This window comes from Plectropomus leopardus, chromosome 16, assembly GCF_008729295.1.
Source record: "Plectropomus leopardus isolate mb chromosome 16, YSFRI_Pleo_2.0, whole genome shotgun sequence".
Lineage (NCBI taxonomy): Eukaryota > Metazoa > Chordata > Actinopteri > Perciformes > Serranidae > Plectropomus > Plectropomus leopardus.
The window spans coordinates 19,664,172-19,684,640 of NC_056478.1; the positions used below are offsets into that span (position 1 = coordinate 19,664,172).

The 20,469-nt window shown below is 38.2% G+C and overlaps 1 protein-coding gene across 2 annotated transcripts in view; it reads right to left on the reverse strand.

Annotated features, from left to right (window-relative positions):
* The window catches only part of ryr3 (ryanodine receptor 3), a 142,537-nt gene that overhangs the window by 1,627 nt on the left and 120,441 nt on the right, over positions 1–20,469 (reverse strand). The window contains exons 82-105 of one of the 2 annotated variants that reach the window (XM_042503060.1): positions 20,281–20,360; positions 20,001–20,077; positions 19,840–19,913; positions 18,336–18,350; positions 17,418–17,498; positions 17,171–17,259; positions 16,911–17,039; positions 16,700–16,804; positions 16,066–16,147; positions 14,604–15,889; positions 14,427–14,479; positions 14,191–14,356; positions 13,944–14,030; positions 12,278–12,478; positions 12,030–12,160; positions 11,323–11,365; positions 10,096–10,223; positions 9,794–9,854; positions 8,473–8,619; positions 5,764–5,898; positions 3,193–3,349; positions 3,011–3,075; positions 1,561–1,661; positions 1,414–1,465 (exon numbers count right to left, since the gene is read on the reverse strand). In XM_042503060.1, coding sequence (XP_042358994.1) covers positions 1,414–1,465; positions 1,561–1,661; positions 3,011–3,075; positions 3,193–3,349; positions 5,764–5,898; positions 8,473–8,619; positions 9,794–9,854; positions 10,096–10,223; positions 11,323–11,365; positions 12,030–12,160; positions 12,278–12,478; positions 13,944–14,030; positions 14,191–14,356; positions 14,427–14,479; positions 14,604–15,889; positions 16,066–16,147; positions 16,700–16,804; positions 16,911–17,039; positions 17,171–17,259; positions 17,418–17,498; positions 18,336–18,350; positions 19,840–19,913; positions 20,001–20,077; positions 20,281–20,360 — 3,545 coding nt within the window. The remainder of the gene's footprint in view (positions 1–1,413; positions 1,466–1,560; positions 1,662–3,010; positions 3,076–3,192; positions 3,350–5,763; positions 5,899–8,472; positions 8,620–9,793; positions 9,855–10,095; positions 10,224–11,322; positions 11,366–12,029; positions 12,161–12,277; positions 12,479–13,943; positions 14,031–14,190; positions 14,357–14,426; positions 14,480–14,603; positions 15,890–16,065; positions 16,148–16,699; positions 16,805–16,910; positions 17,040–17,170; positions 17,260–17,417; positions 17,499–18,335; positions 18,351–19,839; positions 19,914–20,000; positions 20,078–20,280; positions 20,361–20,469) is intronic. The other variant, XM_042503061.1, reaches the window with a different exon arrangement.

Sequence of the window (20,469 nt, forward strand, 5' to 3'; positions counted from 1 at the left end):
TAGCATTTGGTCCAAAATAGCCTTAAGAAATCATGGCACAGCATGTCGTCCAAATAGCATAAAAGTCATACTAAAGCTTGTCCAAAATGTCATGAAAACATCATAGTATAGCATATCGTCTATACAGCATGAGAGCACATGCTTAATTATCATGTGTGTCAAAAAATATCATGGTTAGAATGCCAAAAAAGTCACGGTGCAACATGTATGTCATAAAAAATGTCATAGTACTGTTTGTCAAAAAGACATAACATGGTATGAAAAAAAGGCATGGTTTAGTGTGTCAAAAAAGCTGTGGTCCGCATGTCATACAACATGTCATAGTATAGCACACCAAAAAAGTCACAGGTTAATATATCACAGAAAAGTCATAGTAAATTATGTAAATAAAATATCATAGTATAGTTAAAAAAAAGTCGCAATATAGTTTGTCACAAAAGTCATAGTATAGTATATCTGAAAAATCAAGGTATTTTATTTTTAAAATTCTTACGACATTATGTCAAAAAGTAATAGTATATTGTGCCAAAAGAATTAATAGTATATAGTGCCAAAAAAAAGTCATAGTATGACATAACGGTCAAAGTATACTATATTATAAATTCACAAAAAAATGTTTAAGGGTTTTGCTTGCAATTGAAAATTGAGAATCTGTTCATAGGAGCAATCGACCAGGACAAATTCCAAACGTGAAAAGCGTAATGTGTCAAAAATGAAAGATCCAAATCCAGATACATTTTTCAGTCCTACTCATTCTAAAATACTCATTATGGGTTACGAGCATGACATTATTTTTATAATGAAAAATCAAAAATTAGCAATAGAAAACCTCATATATTACAAATCACAGTTTGCATGCTGAAATTTTGGTTTAGCATGCCCGGTGATTAAAACCAAAAATGGATACATAATATAGATGCTGTAGTAAGTTAATACATAAGTATAATTTGGACTAAGACGTAAACTAAAAGACGTATTGGGCCTTTTTCTATTTTCTGCAGAAACACTAAAGACTTCATTTGCTTGTTAAAGCACTGAAGCATTGCGACTATTCTCTACTAGAAAACTGAATTTGGTTCTTGTTGCAGCCTGATGGTGCTGCTACAAATTTTTGCTAAATTTGTTAAATAAGAACACTGCGTGTACATAAAATAAAAAACATCTTGAATCTCAGGTGAAAAGCAATAACAAGTTACTATCAAAAAAGTCAAAGTGAGCCCACGCATTGCTCCTTGCTGCTGCTCAGCTGTACTTATGCAACATAAGTGGGTTGAAATGTTGCACAAGTGAAACCTACTGAAGTTTCTGTAACCTTCCTTTGGCTGTCTTGAGATTGATCAGACACATCATATCTTATGGAAGAAAAGGCTGAAGAGAAGCTTAAAAAAAGATGTTCTGAAACTGATCACGTACCTGACCCGTGTGTTCAGTCTCGTCCTTGTTAATCAGGTACATCAGGAAGAACCTGCTCACAGGAAGAACACGAGTAGTGTGAAAATTGTCACGTTGTAAATCAGCGATATGACTTTGGTCACGTTCTGTGCTCGCTGCTGCACTTACAGGTAGTTGGCTAGGTTGTGCTCTTGTAGGGTGTGGGTTTCAAACCCGTGAGGCGTCCGGTCAAAGTAGTCATTCCCAATGCCACAAATGAAGCATTTGGTCTGAAAGAAGAATAAGAGAGGGTGTTGACGTTTTGATGCAGGGTAACTGTGGGTCAGTTTATACATAATGCTCTTGATGCTGATGTATTTAGGTCGGTTTCACACCTTCATTTAGCCTGGAGAGATGAAACACTGTCACCTTTTTTACAAACCAATCAAAAATCAAGAGAAAAGTGCCCATAAACACAACACACTCCAGTTTGACCTCCTTTTCACTTTGTGTCTATATTCCAGTACTCACGTACTTTAGGTGGTACTATGGTTATCACATAATTTCCTTAATTAATTACTTAATTGACACTTAACCTATTAGCAGATGGATTTAACGTACGTTTAATGTAGTTTCACTTCTAAATCTATGATCATAACACCAACTGTATTAAAATCTGGTGTTTGGTCTGCCTAATTACGATCCTTTTACACCACAAACAAGTTGTACTGGAGCGTCTGGAATAGAGTCTGGATACACGATCCGAGCCTGACAGGACCTGACGGGTTCGGCCGGGTTCAGGTAAATATTTAAAATTGATGTTCAGGTCCGATTCGGCTTATGACAGACCTACTGTCTGCATTGGGCTACTTCTTCTACAGTCCTGGGGTAAGTTATTTACATTAAAACATTTACATTTTCACACGCAAGACAAGTCTATTTCAGGTGGTAAACATTAATGCAAGTTAAAATTAGCTACGTAATGATGGAGCATGCAAGAAAAAATTTGTCATCGCCTAATATCGAAAGCTTGTTTTTTTCGCTCGGGATTTTTTCAAGACCTTTCTTCTTGATAATTTCAAACAAACCACAATGGTTGGATTATTGAAATAGTTCCAAAAAGTTCTTGTTGAGATGAATCACTAGTAAGACTCGACTTTTATTATTTTTATTTGCTAATGTCATTGCATATAATGCATGTATGTTTGCGGCATGTTTGTTAAAAGTGTTTACTCGTGTAAGCCCAAACAAAAAGATGCTTTTTGACGGTCATTTACAAGGCGCCATTTGTATGATATAGAGGCTAACTGTAGCCAGACACTCAGTTATTTAGTAATGTTACATGAACTGCATTGGGCTTGGATCAAACATAAAAAAACAGAAAGCATGTCAGGTATGGTTACAACTCTCTTAGTGTCGAGTCTGAGCCACATTCTAGTGTGAAGGCGAATCAAGATCCTCCTTTTTCCGGCACAGTCTGGATAGTCTGTACAAGAGTTCCTAACCGAATGGGTTAGATGTGAAAGCACCTTATGTATCCATATATTCCTCCACATCTTTCTAAATAAAAAAAAAATTGTAGCCGACATGTTTCCTCCTTGTACACATTGTTTCAGTTCTGGCTGCACCCAAGTCTCACCTCCATGTCCTCCTTCACCTGCTCCTGCTGGTCTCTCAGCTCGCCAAAGGCATCGATAATCAAACCTGTAGGAGGGTGCAACAGATGGCCCAAGTGCTGAGCATGGCTTATCTTATATCACGTTTTAAGTTGCAGTCGTGCATTAAGATGCAGAAAGCAGATAAATGACAAAGACCGTGTACCCTGAATGATGGCCAGCAGGATGACGATGACAAAGAAGAAGAAAGTGATGTCAAACAGGATGCGGTAGAGCTCATAGGGGTCTCCAGCTGGGTCCTCCAACTCGTCTCCGATACCACCTCCAGCTCTCACACCCACGTACATGTGGAACAAATAGCACTGCCAAGAGAAACACAGCACGGTTACTGAGAGAGTCAGCCATAAGCTGAAACCATTTGTAGAGTTTTAAAGGCAGCTGTATCTTATTCTGTGGGAACTGAGGATGCAAAACGGAAATCAAATTTTCTTTTTCTTCCATTTCAGATGAATAAATAAATTCAGTGCACTATGTGGCTGAGGATTCAGTATGCGACTGGAAAAGCATCTATTGCGACAAGAAAATAAAAAGCCTAGAGAAGCAAAATAAAATGTGTCTAATAAAAGGTTCTGAAAAATGACTATCCTTTGAAAACTACTGAATCTGTAAGCTGGGAGAATATGCAGAAAATAATTGGTGAGGTTTTTCATTTGCAAAAGTTGCGCATGTTGATGGTTTGGAAAGTTATTCTTGTACAAACTTCACTAATGAAAAATACTTTCTTTTTAGTCTAATAGTCACCTCCTGCTTTCATCGCAAGATGAAGGCCAGCAGGCAAAAATGTTTCAGTCAAACATTCAAAATAAAAGCCTGGAATCCTTTTCAACTCAAAACATTTGCCCTTGCTGAAGACTGAAAAGCCCTTTTCCATATTCACAATTTTTTGTCTCCCTAAATTGAAGTTCCTCTCAGGGTAATGAAAACTCATCTCTGTTCATCAAAATCACATATTTATAAGTTTTTCAATGGAAAAAAAAAATCCCTCGAAGTCTTAAAATGGTTTGTATGTAACTACACCTTCGCCTCAGTTAGCACGTGCAGATCTATGAATACCAGTATGCTAATTCACCCCCGCTTTTGCTTTCCTACAGCTACTGATTATTTCACTCGTGTAAGATAAACTGTGATAATGAACGATCACTAGCTCAGTGCAGCGTAAGTTGAGTTAATGATTCAGTGTCAATTAAATGATTCTGAGAATATTTGATGAATTGTCACATATACTCTAGAGTCTATAGATGATCTGTTAAAACATCTACAAAATAAACTGATGCAAATGAATTATTAAATTTCAACAAACAAGCTGTTGAAATGTCACAAGTACTCTATAAACCATCTGTAGGCGGACTAAGTGTTACCCAGTTTTGTTCCTGTAGTGTGTGAAGAGCAACAGCTCGGCCAAAACAGCACATCACACACAAACAGGTCCATTCAGGAACAACCACAGTCCTGACTCTCAAAACTGGAAATCTTGCAAGTTTCCCATGATCGAATGTGACTTGAGAAAATAAAAAAGAAAGTGGTGAATGGCAGTCTGGATAAATTAGTTGTTTGTTTTTGCACTCACTACTTTTCACAGAAAATATACGGTGCAGAGAGACAGAAATGACAGAAATGACACCGTGAGCATGGGCTGTACATGTTTTGGTACCAGCTGAGTCCTATTTGAAATTGCATAAAAGTTTTTAAGATCTGTGAGAGCGCCTGCAATCGTCAGGGTCGCTCCCTCAAAACGGGATATTGGATTATAAGTATTGAGCATGCTGAATATTTGCGATTTGAAATGGATGGATCTCAAGCAGAGCGGGGGGGTGTAGGTAACATTTTTAACATACCTCACAACTTTAACATGCCTTTTTCAGAACTAAGGAAATCAAAAAGCTGAGGCTTTACTCATGATTGTCAGAGCGGGGTAATCGGGCCCAGAGTGGGCTTGATTTTTGTTCGGTATGCAGCAGACATATGGGACATAACATATGAAACCTTTAAAGAACACATGGTTTTGAGAATGTCATCGGCCTCTTTTACAAAGCCTGTTTAAGGGGGAAATAACACACTGTTATGATGCCTTGCTGTTCTGTATGAAAAGTACAATAGCAGAGTGGAAGAACAGAGTTGTCCCGCCAAAAAGCAGCAACAGAAATAGGAACAGCGTCCCATTGAAGTCTGTGTAAAAGGGACAGCCGGCCGGACAGGACCACGGGCTGGACAGGTGTGATGCTTTGATGGCGTGTTATGAGTAACTACGTTGTGACCTCATGTTGGAGATTTAAAAAGCAGCTAGTAGGAGTGAGTTGTTATTTAAAAAAAACAGAAGCCAAAAATGTCTGTAAATTTCGTAAAAAAAAATGAGGTCTGGGAGCTCTTTACCCCCCGAGCAGAGGACAAGATAATATAACAGGGACTGTAAACGAAGATTATTTCCGTGTTATGCCAGTGCTGTTATTTAGAAAGTAGCTGAGACACACAGTATGCTGTGTCACACTAGAGGCACGCCTCCTTTGCCTTTGGCCATTTAGACTGGCATGCAGTCTAAAATCGCACACTGCGGCGACATGATGCTGTTGTTATTTGGTTTTGTGTAAAAATGCAAAGGCTGTGTAAAGGAGGAAATCAGTCGTATGTCATGTAGCATCTAAAAACACCACAGACATGTTAACAAAGTTAAAAACATTGGAAGGGTCTTTAAATATATATCGGAGGTGGAGATACATACCGTCATCATGTCATCGCACTTCATGTCGGGCTCGTCTTCATCCTCGCTCTTATTGTAGAACTTTCTGAAGAAGTTGAAGGCCACCACGGTGTAGAGATAGACGACCACCGCCAGCAGACCCACAGTCAGCACAAGCTACAGGGAGAGAAATTTCATTACTTCGCACGCACCGTATCATTTAATTTGACCTTTTTTTTACTGCCAGTAACAACTTGAGTGGAGAGTCGAGGGGGCAGCAGCACCTTTTCTTGTTTATATGTAGTTTTTAAATTAATCTTTTAAGCTTTTGTTAGAGAACTGAATCAACTTGTCAATGTCGGGGCAGTTTTTTTAAATGGGGAGAGGAGCACAAAAGAACTGCAATATTTACAAGGTCTCTGCATATGAATTGAGGATTTCAGTGCGGCTTTCATCGCTATTCAGACTTCCCAGACCTGCAGAAATTCAGTAAAACAAATTCTTGCCACTAAAAACCTTCATTTATGCTCCATCAGTGACCTGCGGTTTACTTGCTTGTTATCTGCATTTTAAATATGAATACCACCTGATATATTTGCTGTCAGAGGCATAATGATGTTAATCCATGTTTCCCAACCTTGGCATAAATTAAATGTTTCAAGCCTTAATCCGTTACTTTTAGCTTTTTTAACCATTTTTAAACCATTTGTCTTCCCAATAATTATTCAATACCTTACGCATCACTTTAAGCCTTTTCGCCTTTCATCAAATTGATTTAGAAATTTCCATCAATTATAAACAGTTAGCCTTTTCACCAATTATCCAGTACTTCAGCTAACTATTTCAACTACTACCCCATTACAGTTTACCTTTTTCTTTCAACAGTTATGGCCAGATTCACAGAGAATAGATTGCACCCTCTAATGGCACCATGATTTGCTCAGAATTAGCACCAGCAGCACTCTGCCCCATTTCAGCACACTAACCACAAAAGAATTTGCACTAATTATATGCCGGCGTTAACACCCTTAAAGTTTGGCAGCTGAGCACAATTTGTCCTCCTTTTGCATTTAATTGAGTGTGCAGATCTTTTTCCAGTGTTTCAGGCTTTTTCTCCATATTTCATGATACAGATTGGTTCATAATGAAAAATGCAGAAACCACACAATTTTGCAGAAAGCGTCAGTTTTGTTTGTTGTCCACAGTTGGTGGTGAGTCACAGCTGGCTCCAGCATCTCACAGCAGCTGACACGGTGCATGTCTCTCCAAACTTAGACATAGGTCGTGCACTTTCACGAATGGTGCTGCGGTTACAGGATTTTAATGTAATTAATTAATGTAATTAATTCTGTTTCACATCCATACAGGTCAGCTGTTACACGCAGATCCCAGGTTTATACAGTGAAATTGATTGTATAAGGCCCGTATTGACGAATCATGAACTCCATCGATAATTTTTCATTTCAAAATCGATATAAGCTCACAATCCACTTGATTCCCCTCCCTCTGTAGATTTTGCCAATAATATCACTCAATATCATTAAAAGCTCACCAGCTTGGAAGAGAGAAAAACTGCACCTATTTAATACGAGGGTCTAAAAGGCGTGAAACAGTACCACTATAACTGCCTGTGGCAAATAGCACTTTGTGAATTAGATGGTTTTTGCTATAAGGGTTAATTTGTAAAGGAAAGGGGCAATTTTGTGCCAAATTTTTGGACATTTCTTAATTTACATACATGCAAATGGGACAGGTGCGCCTGGGACAGTGTCTGCTTGGCAGTGCAGTTGCAGGTATTTTACTTTCTGTGTGTGCTTTGTGGATTTCTTGCTGTGTTTTTCTCTCACTTACACAGGTTTGGTAGCCATAAAAGCAGTGCAATCCTTTTGTGGATTTGGCCCTTTATTCTTTATTTTTAGCTATTTCAACTGCCTATCCATTATTTTTAGCTTGCTATTTAGCACACCAATCCATTACTATTTACCTAATTAACTTACCTTAACTTAATTACTTCAGTCATGCAAACTGTTCAGACTTCCGAAGGACGGTTTGGAAATGCAGGTCTAAACTACTCTTAATCAAAGAACTCTTATGTCTTCATTAACTTTATTGCAACAGTGAGATGAAAATCAAAATTGATCTTATATTTGATTTGTTAAACTAATAAAGAGAGTGGATACAATTTACTTAAGCAGTGCTTTACTATTAAACACCTTTGCTTCTACATAACTTCTCTTGGTGGTAAAATATGAAAGACCCCAACTTTCTATAAGTCAGAAAAAGTGGATGACTGCCAGAATGATAAAACAGCAAATCCTGTGGTCTTTTAATTTTTATTCAATTCCATTATTTTTATTTCTCATGGTGTATCTTTTTTAACATCATGAGCTGAAAATCTTCATAAACATTTTTCTCAAGAGGGTAATTTCTTGATTTGATTATCTTGGTGTTATATATGAATCACAAAGCTAGTTTCTTTGTTGCTATTATCTTTCACAGACCACACACAGAAATTATTTGCGAAACAACTACCTCAATTTTGAGATGAGGGTTTGAAATAACTATATTCTGACAGCAGATTCCTTTGAACTTGTTACAACTCAAAAACCCCATAAATATTTTCCTTAATTTTAAGACTTTCCACTTCGGAGCAGAAACTCAGAAAAAGAAAAAATGAATAATCCCTCCACAGGAGTGTGGCATGATAACTCTTCCTGTACTCTGACTCCCTCTGCTGGATGAACTACGTACCTGCTTGCCGTTGTGTGTGACAGAAGACAGGATAGTGCGAAGAGTCTTGAATCCCATGGCGATGTCCAGCAGATGGGCAGCAAAGAAGAAGTTGTTGAAGTGTCCGAAAATGGACATGGTAGTGTACCAGATCAGATACAGGAAGTACTGTGGGAAAAGAAATGCCATTCATTAGTGACAAGTTACACATCAAATGAAAATTGAAAAAATCTTGGCATTGCTCTACTTATTTTCTTTGAATGTGCAAAATGTTACTGTATAAATTGGCATACTATTGTTGCATGTAGATTTTACATTTGGGTCATCCCATACCGACTCACCAAGGACCTCCCTGTTAATGTCATTGAGTGTCTTGAAAAATGTATGTGAAAATGTTTATAAAATTCACAGGGCCTTGCAAATTAACATAGCTCTACTCAAAATTATTTTTTAATTATGAAGTTTTGATGTTTGGCCCAAAGAGATTTAAATTGAATCTTTTTTCGTGTATTGTATTCTAAGCCATTGCTTATTTTCCACTGGATTGGGTTGAAATTTGTATTGAACATCATAGAAACGCAGAGAATGATTTGCAATATGTATTTATGTCAATAGTTGTCTCTAAATGTTTTAAAGTACTCTTTTTTTGAGCAAATGAAGAATACTGAATTTCTAAAAATAACATATCCACTACTTTTCACTCTCTTGCAACCACATGTTGATTGTGTGTCAAACTACTATTTTCTATAATATCCAGAAGTAATTTGACCCAGCATAATAAAAATGTGAGAAAACACAAGATAACGTAATAACGTAAGATATTTTGACTGCAAATATTTTCAAAAGAATGATTTCATCTTTAAAACTTTTTCACATGAAAGTGTTAACACTCATCGCAAATATACAAAAAATCTTAAATTATATTACTCTTTTTCTACTCATTTTCACTGGCTGTAATATTACATTCAGTGGTTATTTCGTAGGTAGATATTTGCACAATGTTGATCTCAAGGTTTTCTACCTCTGTGTGATACATTTAGAGCACATTTTAAATCGAGTTTGGGAAATTTGCAAGTTACAGCTTCTAACAGCTTGGTTTGTTGCAAACCATTATCAGAATTATGTTTAATTAAACTTCAATAACCAGTCAAACTACAGATTTATGTGGCACTCCATTTAAAACAGGACTAACACTTGTAAAGCTTATTTAGAAACATTACTAAACACACTGCAAAATAACCTTAACAATCAACACTGCTCACAGGTTTAACATTTTTAAAGCTTCTTAAAGTTTTTTTCACTTCATTTCCACCACAGTGATGAAGACATTAAATAGACTTACATTATCAGTCAAAACCACGCCCATTTTCCAGATGTGATACTTTGTATCAATGGAGCTCAGCCTGCCAATGAGAAAACAAAATGATGAATCACAGAAGTGGTGTTGCTGTATATCTAATGTGCAAGCATTGAAAAAATGTCAACTATATCTATGTATGAGAACCATAAGGTGTTTGTGTCTGTTTTTTTAAAAAAATTTTTATAAATCCTTCAAGCCAAATTTTAACAACCCCTCAAGACAGAGTGTCTGCTGTGTATTTTCAGTGGTTGAAAACAGAAACAATATAAGGGTGCGGTTCTCACCAAGAGAGCAAGGAAGCTTCCTTCTCTACAGTCTCCACTGTGGGGTCAAAGTCCAGAGCACTCTTATCCAGGCCTAAGAGCTCAGCGATGCGTTCAGCTCCATACAGGTCACCATATTTGTTAATGACCTACATATACAGAGGGGAGACAGCTGGGTCACTTCACATCAAACTTTAAGAAAGAGGCCTTGTTTGTTTTGGAGATGACAAAGCAACACAAGATTTGTGAAAATGAGGCAGAGCTTCATTTTACCAGAACTATAACTATCAATTATTGTCTGAAGGGAATGCATCAACTATACCAATATCACCCTCAGAGAACATGTAAACAACTGCTGAAAACTTTGTTACAACAACCTAAAACAAAATTTGATCAGACTAGATAAGTGTGATCAGTAGAGTGCAGATATCTGTCAGGTGTGTCTGTGGGTGTGTAGCTGGAGAGGAGGGAGTGCAGAGCTGGTTGTGTGTCCAGCATGTGAGCTTGACAGTGTTGGAAAAATTCATGAATTAACATGCCTAAATTTAGTGAATCATAACATATTGGGTATTGAGTATGGAATGAATCTGCAGATGCTACGATACAAATTAAGACCAAACTTTTCTAATGATGTCAGTTTTTGAGCCCACGACAAAGACCAAAATGTGGCCTGCAACAGACTGGGTAAGGCTCATTGTTTTTAACCAAGCCCAGAAAAGACAGAAATGCCTTTTTTATTTTATTCTGTGTAAGATTCAAAAATGAAGCAGTTGTTTATCACTTGCGACCCCCACTGGACCCTTTTGAGAGGAGTCAGCAGTCAATGATGGTATAAAATGGAGAAATCAATAAAACAGGTTTCTTAAAAAAAACTGGGAATCATAACAGGCATGAAAGGTCCTGGAGCATATAGTCAGAAATGTACACACAAAATATATTAGGCTGATGGTTAGTTAGCTGCAGACAGATATATACACACACACACACACACACACACACACACACACACACACACACACAAATAAATGCAAGAATCTTCCAGGCCTACACCACATGGAGATAAATAGATGGTCAAGGCAGAAAAATGTTCATCAACCCTTGGTATGTCCATGTTGACAGATAAAATATTACTAAATATCGTGTTATATCTTTTATTTGTGTGTCTAAGAAATCAGGTGGATCAGTTGTCACTTTTTTTGTTGTTTGTTTTCTTTTCAGTTTTGACCTTAATTCCTTGTACACACTCACCTTGCGCTTGATAAACTTGTCCCAGTAGTTGCTGGGGAAAGACCTGTAATAGAAAGTGGAAGGAAAACACAAATAATAAAACAAATAGTTTGATAAAGTATCTCTTATAAAAATATTTTAACAGAATTCCCTTATTAAGACTGATATATACTTGTACTGCACACAAAATGTGTCAGCTGTTTTCATTCGTGAACTTTACTGTTCTTCTCCTTTTGAAAAAAATGTTGTGTGTAAACATTTAAAATGATTCAAATTATCCTGATAGGGCACATTGTTGTTTGTTTCAAAAATGAGAATATCCAAAACTGGTTTACTTCATTTAACCACCCCACACTCTAAACTTCAGAATTAACCATAGCCTCCCCAAAAAAGGATTCAGTTCATAATATCACATGAAGAAAAGCTGCAAACCTTCACACTGTAGAAGCTGGAACATTCAAATGTTTTTATTTGATAAATTCCTCAGAATTATAAATGAATTATTCATTGTCCTTGATTAATTCTCCATCAATCAACATAACGGTTAATAGACTAATAGTTCCCAATAGTCACTATTCTGAACTTTCTCATGCCGATCAGTTCAGTTTACTGAAGAAATCTTATTTTCTTCTCTTAAACAAGTTGTTAAATGATCCATATAAATCACTGATAGGATCCATATTTGACACTAATGTTGATGTCAGGCGTGACTGAGACCAGTGACTCACGGGGTGTTGATGACAAGTCGATCCCACTGGCCCTTGATATCATCGTCAGATGGCTGTTCGGTGATGTAGAGACCGTCAAATTCAAGCTTCCTGGCAATCTCCTTCTCCCTCTTGAACACCACCAAAGGTACCTAACAGCAAAATATTAAGATGGTTGACTAAAACTGTGACTTAAACAATGTGATCATCTGTAAAGAAATGATTTGATGAGTTTATTAAAGAAGTAATAGCACCATGAATCTACCTACCTTCAGGAAGTAGTACCCGAAGAGACAGACGAGTGAGATGACGGTGTGGAATACAGCCAGGAAGCGCAGGGTTGGTAACATGTAGCCGGTGCTCTCCTGCAGGACAAACTCATCCATGTCGAAGAGCGTGTCCTCATCGTCATCCTCCTCATCACCACCCCAGGTGTTTTCCTCATCTACTTCTTCAGCCTCACCAGTGACCTAAAAAGCAAATAATATATACCACATATGTGATGAATGATCTGTCATTTAGTGCATTTTTTGACATATTATTTTTTACATTACATATTTCTGACATTTCTGTCTATAGTTTTGATTTTACTCTTTGTCCTTCAGTGTCCCTAATGTTGGGTTCAGACCAAACAATACTTATTGCATTTATGAGAGATACTTTGTCAGATTAGGTGATTATTGAGTCATAAAATCTTGCTATTACTTGGTCAAGGCACATGACTACACATTGGCCCATGTCAAAGCTGGCCAACTTCCATGACTAGTGTGATGTCATGAGGAAGGAGGTGCTAGGGACCAATCTCCAGGAACAAGAATGTAAACAAACAATAGCAGTGTGTATGATACTGGCTGTCTTCTGTTTGGAAAAGACTAAAAAAAGGAAGGGAAAGAATAACTAACTATTCCTTTGTTTCACAGTTCCAGTTATAATATTAATTTTCACGTTGTCCTCTTTTGCTTTGCCATGTTTACAGTTGGTCAAACTCACAGTTTCTGTGGGAATGCCAGATGTGTCCTCACTTACTGTCTACAATGACACACTACAAAAGATAAAATGATTGATCAGCGCCCACTGTTATTCCTCTTCAAAGCCAGCACTCTACAACAACCAGGTCAGGCTAAAATTCGACTGATGTCCTGTTATATGAGCCACACATCAATCGCTTGCTTGAATTGTTAGTGATCATCACATGGAAATGCAGGTGTTCAGGTAATGATTTCAATAATACATCTGAGTAAGTCAAGATATTTTTTTGGTATCAGCACAGCGATGAACAGAAAACAATTTCCAGGTGGCTAAATCAGACTGCTCCAGCATGACACTGGCTTTAGCTGAACTTATGAACTAATTTATGTATGGATTTAGGATTGTCACAAAGCTGGTAATGGATGTTAGCTCTTGTGACTAGGTTTAATAAGATTTTCTAATTTTAGACTGTGATTTAGACTGTTTGGCTTCTTTCATTGATTTAAAAAAGGATTTGTCTGAGAAACTTTATTTGGATCAAGTTTTGGCTTAGGTTACTAAAAGTGTCTTTCCAGACAAATTTTTTTTATATGAACACCAAAAACACACACACACATACACACACAAAAGTTGAAATATCACCCAAAAAGTTTTTATCCTTGACTAGAGTGGAGAAGGTGGTGTGTTGATAAAAAAGACAATGTACAATGGAAATGGCCTCGGCAAACAAAGCTCCTCTGAAGAGACTAAAAATAAAATGAAAAGATCTGATCTGTGTGGACTCAATATTGTTGGCATATTTACATCACATTTCTTTTATAGTTTTCCATTGCTTGGGATTTGAACAGTACTCTTGCTGCACCCTCTGTGTGAATCTCAGTGCATCCCACTCCTACCTCCTACTAGGAAAAAGTAGTAGAAGCAAATGCACATTTCTTTGTATTTTCTTTTGCTGGCTTGATTTACCTTGTAGAAGAGAAGAATGAAGTTGATGGCAAAACAGACAAACAGAGCCAGGAAGCGCAGGTTGTAGAAGTTACGAGCCAAATAATTCTGTAGGGGGAAAAGTTTTAATTATGGTGAAACCAACTGCTTTGTAACTGTCTGTCCACATTTTAGAAACAAGTTACAGAGCAAAGAATACATGCTGAACCACAGAAAACTGAGGAAAAGACATTATGAAACCGAGTCTGTAAGTAGTGTGAGGGCTTACCAGCAGCTTGGTCACATAGACGTCCAGAACAGCAAAGATACTCAACATGAAGGATGGCGCCGCCTCTTTGGGCTGACTCGATCTGGCCTTGGGCTTCTCCTCTGCCACTGGCTCCTTGGCCTCCTCCTCCTTCTTTGGCATGTCCTCCTTCTCCTGGTTCTCTGTGCTGTATTTAAAACAGTTCGTTTTATTTTGTATGACGATAATTAATTTTCCTCCAGCTTAATTTTACTCACTCTGCTTTCTCTGGTTCGCTCTCGGGGGCTTCAACAGCCTTGGCAGCAGCTTTCTGCAAGAGCAGTGACACATTTTCAAGAATGGAGAGACTGAAGGGAAGTGATCATTTAAATCAGGTATCTGCAGTGTTTAAAATCATTAGTCACAGAGAAAAACTTAATGTAATAACTACAAACCTTCTTGTGATCGGTAGAGGAGGTCTCTCCACTCAACTCAGAAACATCCCCCAGGCCTGGCTCTGCGTGTTTTCCTCCTTCTCTCTTGGGATTTGCCAACATCTCCAACATTGCATCAACTTCTGCTAGGTCGCCCGCTGGTGCCATGGCTGTTTCTAAGCTACCTGATGACTCTATGGCCTCCACCTTCTCTCCCTCAATCACATCTCCATGAATACCAAACTGGGTTGGGTCAGGCATGTTTCCGAGGATGTCCGTCACCTTTATGTTCTTGGCTCCCTCAACCAGGCCGCCACCAAACATAGAGGACCAGATCACGTGGAAGAACCCAAAGATGAGACCATAGATTCCCTTGAAGAAGCCGATGAAGAGCATCCAGAAGAAGGAGAAGAAGCCGGTGATAATCTCTTTGATGCTCAGCTTCTTGATTTTCTTGAACTGCTTGCGTACGTTTTTAATAGAAACGATTTGGCGGACGTGGGCGATCTTCTTCTTGACTGAACGGCATGCAGTGGTGAAGGCTGAGGCAGACTCCAGGGCGGCCTCTTCTGCTTCAGATAGCTCATCCAGGATACTGTGTCCTTCATCCTCTTCTTCTTCCTCTGGCTGTTCAACCACATCTGGCTCAGAGATCTGTGAGGCCAGCTGCATCTCAAAAATGGTGTCCTCGCAGAAATTCACAAACATCTCCATCTTCTCACTCTCCCCGCCCTCGTTGACCACATCAAAGATGAACTGCCGCTTGGACTCTTTGACCTGCGGCTTCTCCCACTGCTCACGGCTTGACTCGCTGATCTCAAAGTACACCCTCTCAATTCGCTTTGCGCTGCCCATTATTTCAATACGACCCAGATAAGGCTCAAAGTAGCTAAGTACACTCTCCGCCAGGTCTAAGAAGGTGGCGAGTCTGGAGTCGTGTGGCATGTGTTCAGACAGGTTGGTCAGCAGCACTGCCACATTGAAGCCAATATCTTTGGCCGGCTCGTGGAATCTCTCCACAAACTCCTTGTAGTTGAACATGTCATTCTCATCAGCCTCTGCACACGAGAGCAGGAATTCAATCTCAGACTGCATGTACTGCTTTTGGCTCTCCATAGACTTCTGGAACTCCTTCTTTGAGATAATGCCTTTACACTCAGGGTCGTACTCTCTGAAGCTGTCAGACGACGTCAGGTCCTTCAGTTTGAGGAACATATCAAAGAACTTGAGGATCATCTCTACATTGTTAGAAGACTCCACCAGTGTGTCAACCATCTGCTTTCCAATTGTTCCATTCACCACATTACCTAATCGTACGCAGACACAATGCATTATGTTCTACATGACTTGTACTGAAAAACAATGCAAACATATTCTATAACTGTGTCAACATGTCTGTTACAAATATTTTGAGATGTTCAGTCAACAGATTTTTGGTCTGTTGTCATTTCTTTGACAGCGACAGACAGCTTCAGGCTCTTACCCTCTAGCAGAGACAGCAACATGACAACCATGTCCTTCTGTAAATCCATCAGCTCCTTCAACAGCTCAATCTGACTGGCATCCTACAAAGAGATTCAAGTCTTTTTGTTAAAGCTTTGCTCTGGAGGAGTTTTCCCGAAGTAAATTCAAAGTGTTTTAGACTCCAAATGTTCACTTATCAGCAATTCATTACTAATGCAGAACAGAGAGGGCCAATATAAGCTCTGTAAATGTATCAAATTAAGTCAGTTTCTTTTCTCTCCATTTGCATTTTTTCTTGTGAAATGCTAAATACTTTTACCGTTAGGCCTCCAAAAATCCTTACAATTAAATAATCCTTAGTAGAACTGCTTACAGCTCGTATCCACAGTGAGGCTATAACCTGCCATGAGGGATCACAAGTAGACTTTGCCTTATCTCGAGGGGTCACAAGGGAAAGATGTTTGTGAACACCTGCTTTAAGACACTATAATGTATAATTTAAACTTTGTTAATTATGGTTAACAAATAATAAAAATTAATAAAGACAAATGTTTCCTATTTCAACACACTGTGTTCCAATTTTTGTGGTTTATTTAAGTACTTGAGAACACGAGTTTGGCTTGTTTCAGTTGTGTTCACAAGATTTACTGTACCTGAGACAACTTCATTTGCATGTTGGCAAATACATGCAAGAAACCCACAACTGCATCCCACAGTCTGCTGTGAGCTAAACTCTGCTGGTTCCCAATACACGGGCCCTGTAGGACAGATGGGAAAAATCCAATCATGAAACATCAGATAAATGTAATTTCATTTTCTTTACATTGTGTAATTAACAGTGTTGACTGAGAATCGGCTTCATACCTGAATATACTCAGTCAGTGAGTTGAATATCTGCTTTGCAACATCTAAAGCTTTAGAGAAGTTGACTTTTCCAGTCTCATCAATGACATCTTTGCCAGAGTAGTACCAGTAAAAGTCACTGATAGATTCCTAGAGAGCAGGATAACATTGGTGAAAATGGTGGCACAATTAATCGTCTGTCAAGTAATAAAGTGTGCATACAAGTAATAAAGTGTGCATACAAGTAATAAAGTGTGGCTTTATATTTTCGTTTTACACACCTGAAGACGGAGCAGATAGTCCACAGTGCTGATAATGATGTTGACTGTGGTTGTGTTTCCAGTTTGGGTTCTCAGGAAGTTCTGGAAATCTGACAGAAATACATGTTTTCTAACTCATGTTCTTTCATCCTCTTATAGATAACTGCATGCTCGTGTTGCAGTGCATAAACAGCTTATACAAACAAAATAGTGCTCCAATTTGCAATAAAGATACATGACTTTTAAACAAACAAATGTGCCATCTCACCTCCATTGTGCCCCTCACACAGAAGTTGCAAAAACCGGAACAGATCTTTCGTAAACTCATCGTTCTGTAGCACCTTGGAACCTTAGAAGAAAAGACATCTTAGTGACTAAAACTGTGACTCTATACAAAGTAATTTAAGTCTTTATTGACTCAACATGAGAAGGTCTTACAATATGTGAAACCCCCCTCAGAAGCGATTAATATGAGGCAAGCAGGACGGATTTCATGTTCAGTACATGTTTGAAGTCCAGGGCCTTTAGATTGCAAGTTTAAAACTGAATCCAAAGTGCTTTTTAAGAAAATGCTCTTACATTAACAGTGAAACACAAGGACAATTCCATAAGCTGGAGGAAGCCTGATAACTTTCACATGTAGGCCAGGATTTGGCCTGATGAAGGGTGTCATTTCAGAAAAAAAGCAGCGGGCAGACGTAGCGGAATAATTCACTTTTTTTTTTAAAAAAGTAATATACCAGATAATCCAGTCAACAGAGCTGAACAAAAATGAGCACAAATACATTTCTGAGAGCAGATCAAACCATGTGAAAGTTAAACATCTGTATGTAAACCAGCTTTGTGAAATAGGCCCCAAATCCAAAGCAAGCCAAAGCTTTGCTTAGGCTGTGGAAGGGTCCACAAACCTTCAGTCAAACCCTTGAGAGGTGGCACTGATAGCCTTAGAACAACAGATTTGAGCATCATTAATAGGATTTGCATTAGTAAATGTTAACATGAAGGGAATGGGATTCTGAAGATCCACTTTCAGTGTACACTCTGCATGCACAGTTTGTCCCTACAGAAATCTGGGGGAGGGAAAGGCCAGGTACCAGATAAAGCAGGGAGTATGGACCACAGATATGGAAGAGACATTCAGGGTGGAAGCATAGCCATATCAGGATGATCTAAGTTTGCTATTTACCCCGCTGAGTGTGGACTGCCATCGATGGTTTTTTTTAAATGACAGGAAGGAGACAAACAATACACAAAGACATAAGCAAAAAGAGAGGACATTGAGTTACAAGAATTATGAATATATCGGCTACCATTAAAAAACAAAGTCATGCAGTTAAACAGAATAGTTTTAGAGGCGGAAAATTATAGGCCTGGGTTGTTTCTAAGTTGTATCGAACAAGATGAGTACCAAATAAGACTTCAGTCATGGTGGAAAATCCGTAACAGTAACGGAGACACGAGTAATAACAGTGAATTGTTAAACACAGAACTCGGTGGAAATGTTTAGCAAAGGACTGAATGATGATAAGACGGACATGGTTTGATGTGAGAAGCGTCACGTGAAGAGTGTTTGTGTTTAAAGTTGGAGAGATGCTGGACCATGTCCTCTAAGACAAGTTCTTCTGTACTGTTGACAGCAACCCACTGCTCTGAAATGACGGGATACAGTCGTACCTCAGTATCATCATAAAGGTTAACAGAAAGTGTCATAATTTATTTTCAACAGTCTCCGCCTTTTCCACTGCAAAAAGAACACATTAAAGACACCACATTGAGGACTTCGGTGACTACACGACTGTAGCGCAAGCAGCAACTATTTGTATTAAAGGAATGCCGCATCCACAAAATTATGACTTGTAAATCAATAAGTCATGCTTTGTTACCTTGAAAACCTACCTCCATGGAAAATGGTGAATTTTAAAACATTTTTATTGATTGATGGATGGGGAGTCACGTTTAAAAGCAACAAAACTTCATGAAAACATCAGTTTGTAAACTCTCACACAACCTGTGCATTATTATCCAAATCTCATGTATCCAACTGTAAGCTAAGTACTTTCTGAACATATGCATTTTCACTAAAAAAAAAACTTATTACTTAAAACATTATTGAAAGTGAAAATTATCTATACTCTCTTCAGAGTCAGTCTCCCTAAGGTTTCTTAGCTTAACTTCATATGTTTGGGAAGTGCTGCGAATACAACTGGATAATGAGACTTGGATTATACTGCATTAGTCGTGCGAGAGTTTGTAGACAGATGTTTTTATTTAACTTTTCTGGTTTTAAACATGGTCCCCAATCAATCAATATGCTTGCTGTTTTCATTGAGGATATGCAAGGAAAAAAAAACATTTCCTCACAAATTCAAAGTAACACAGCATGGCGAAGTGATATGCAAAGGCTAATTTTGTAGATGAATTATTCCTTTATTCAAAATTCACATTGATAACAATGTAATTTTGATTGCTTCATCTACGAGGGCCATACAGACACTACTAATTAGGAACAGGTTTAAATGGACACTGGCGTTATACAGGTGTCATGGTTCAGCATTAGTTTTAATGAAGGGAAAGTTCTACTGAACTTCATGGGAAGAAAACTGTCAAAAAATACAATGCTCAGAAGACTACTGAAGGAAAAACAGGTAGAATATGAAATTGTCCATCGAATAAGATATGTCTGAACTTACTTGAACCTTCTTCTGTCACCATGCCAAGTCCCTCTGCTTTGTTCTGCCTCTCAAATGCATTCAAGTCCAAGACACTGGAGAGAGAAAACTCAAAAATAAAACAGAAGCTCTTGATGTCTGCACACAACTTCCTTTTTGCAGTACAGATAATATAACAGTACCTGCAAGACTGCATCAGTCCTGAGAGACTCTTGAAAAAGCCTGCATCTCTTTTCTCTTTCAGATAATCAAGCATTTTCTGAGATAAGAGAGGAAATGCATTAGATGTCCTATTGTCAAAACCAAGTGCGACTTCAGGGTAGTCTCTAAACACGTATGTTATATAGATGTATGTTACGTATTAGATAGATAGATAGAAGAAGACGACTGATAGAATTAATGAGAAAAGGCCATTGGGAAAAGAGATTGATATAGTTGGCTATATGAGCTTTATAATCAGACCTGCTGAACTTGCACATTGCCTCCATTTAAGATGGAGATTCCCAGTTTGAGGGTGCACGTCACCATGGGGCCCAGACGACCTGATAAAAAAAGGAATAAAAAAAAAAGGAGTTTTGTGAAAGCAAATTTGCATGAAACATTAAGTTACAACTTCACGTCATGTTAAACATCAATAGTTATTATTTAATG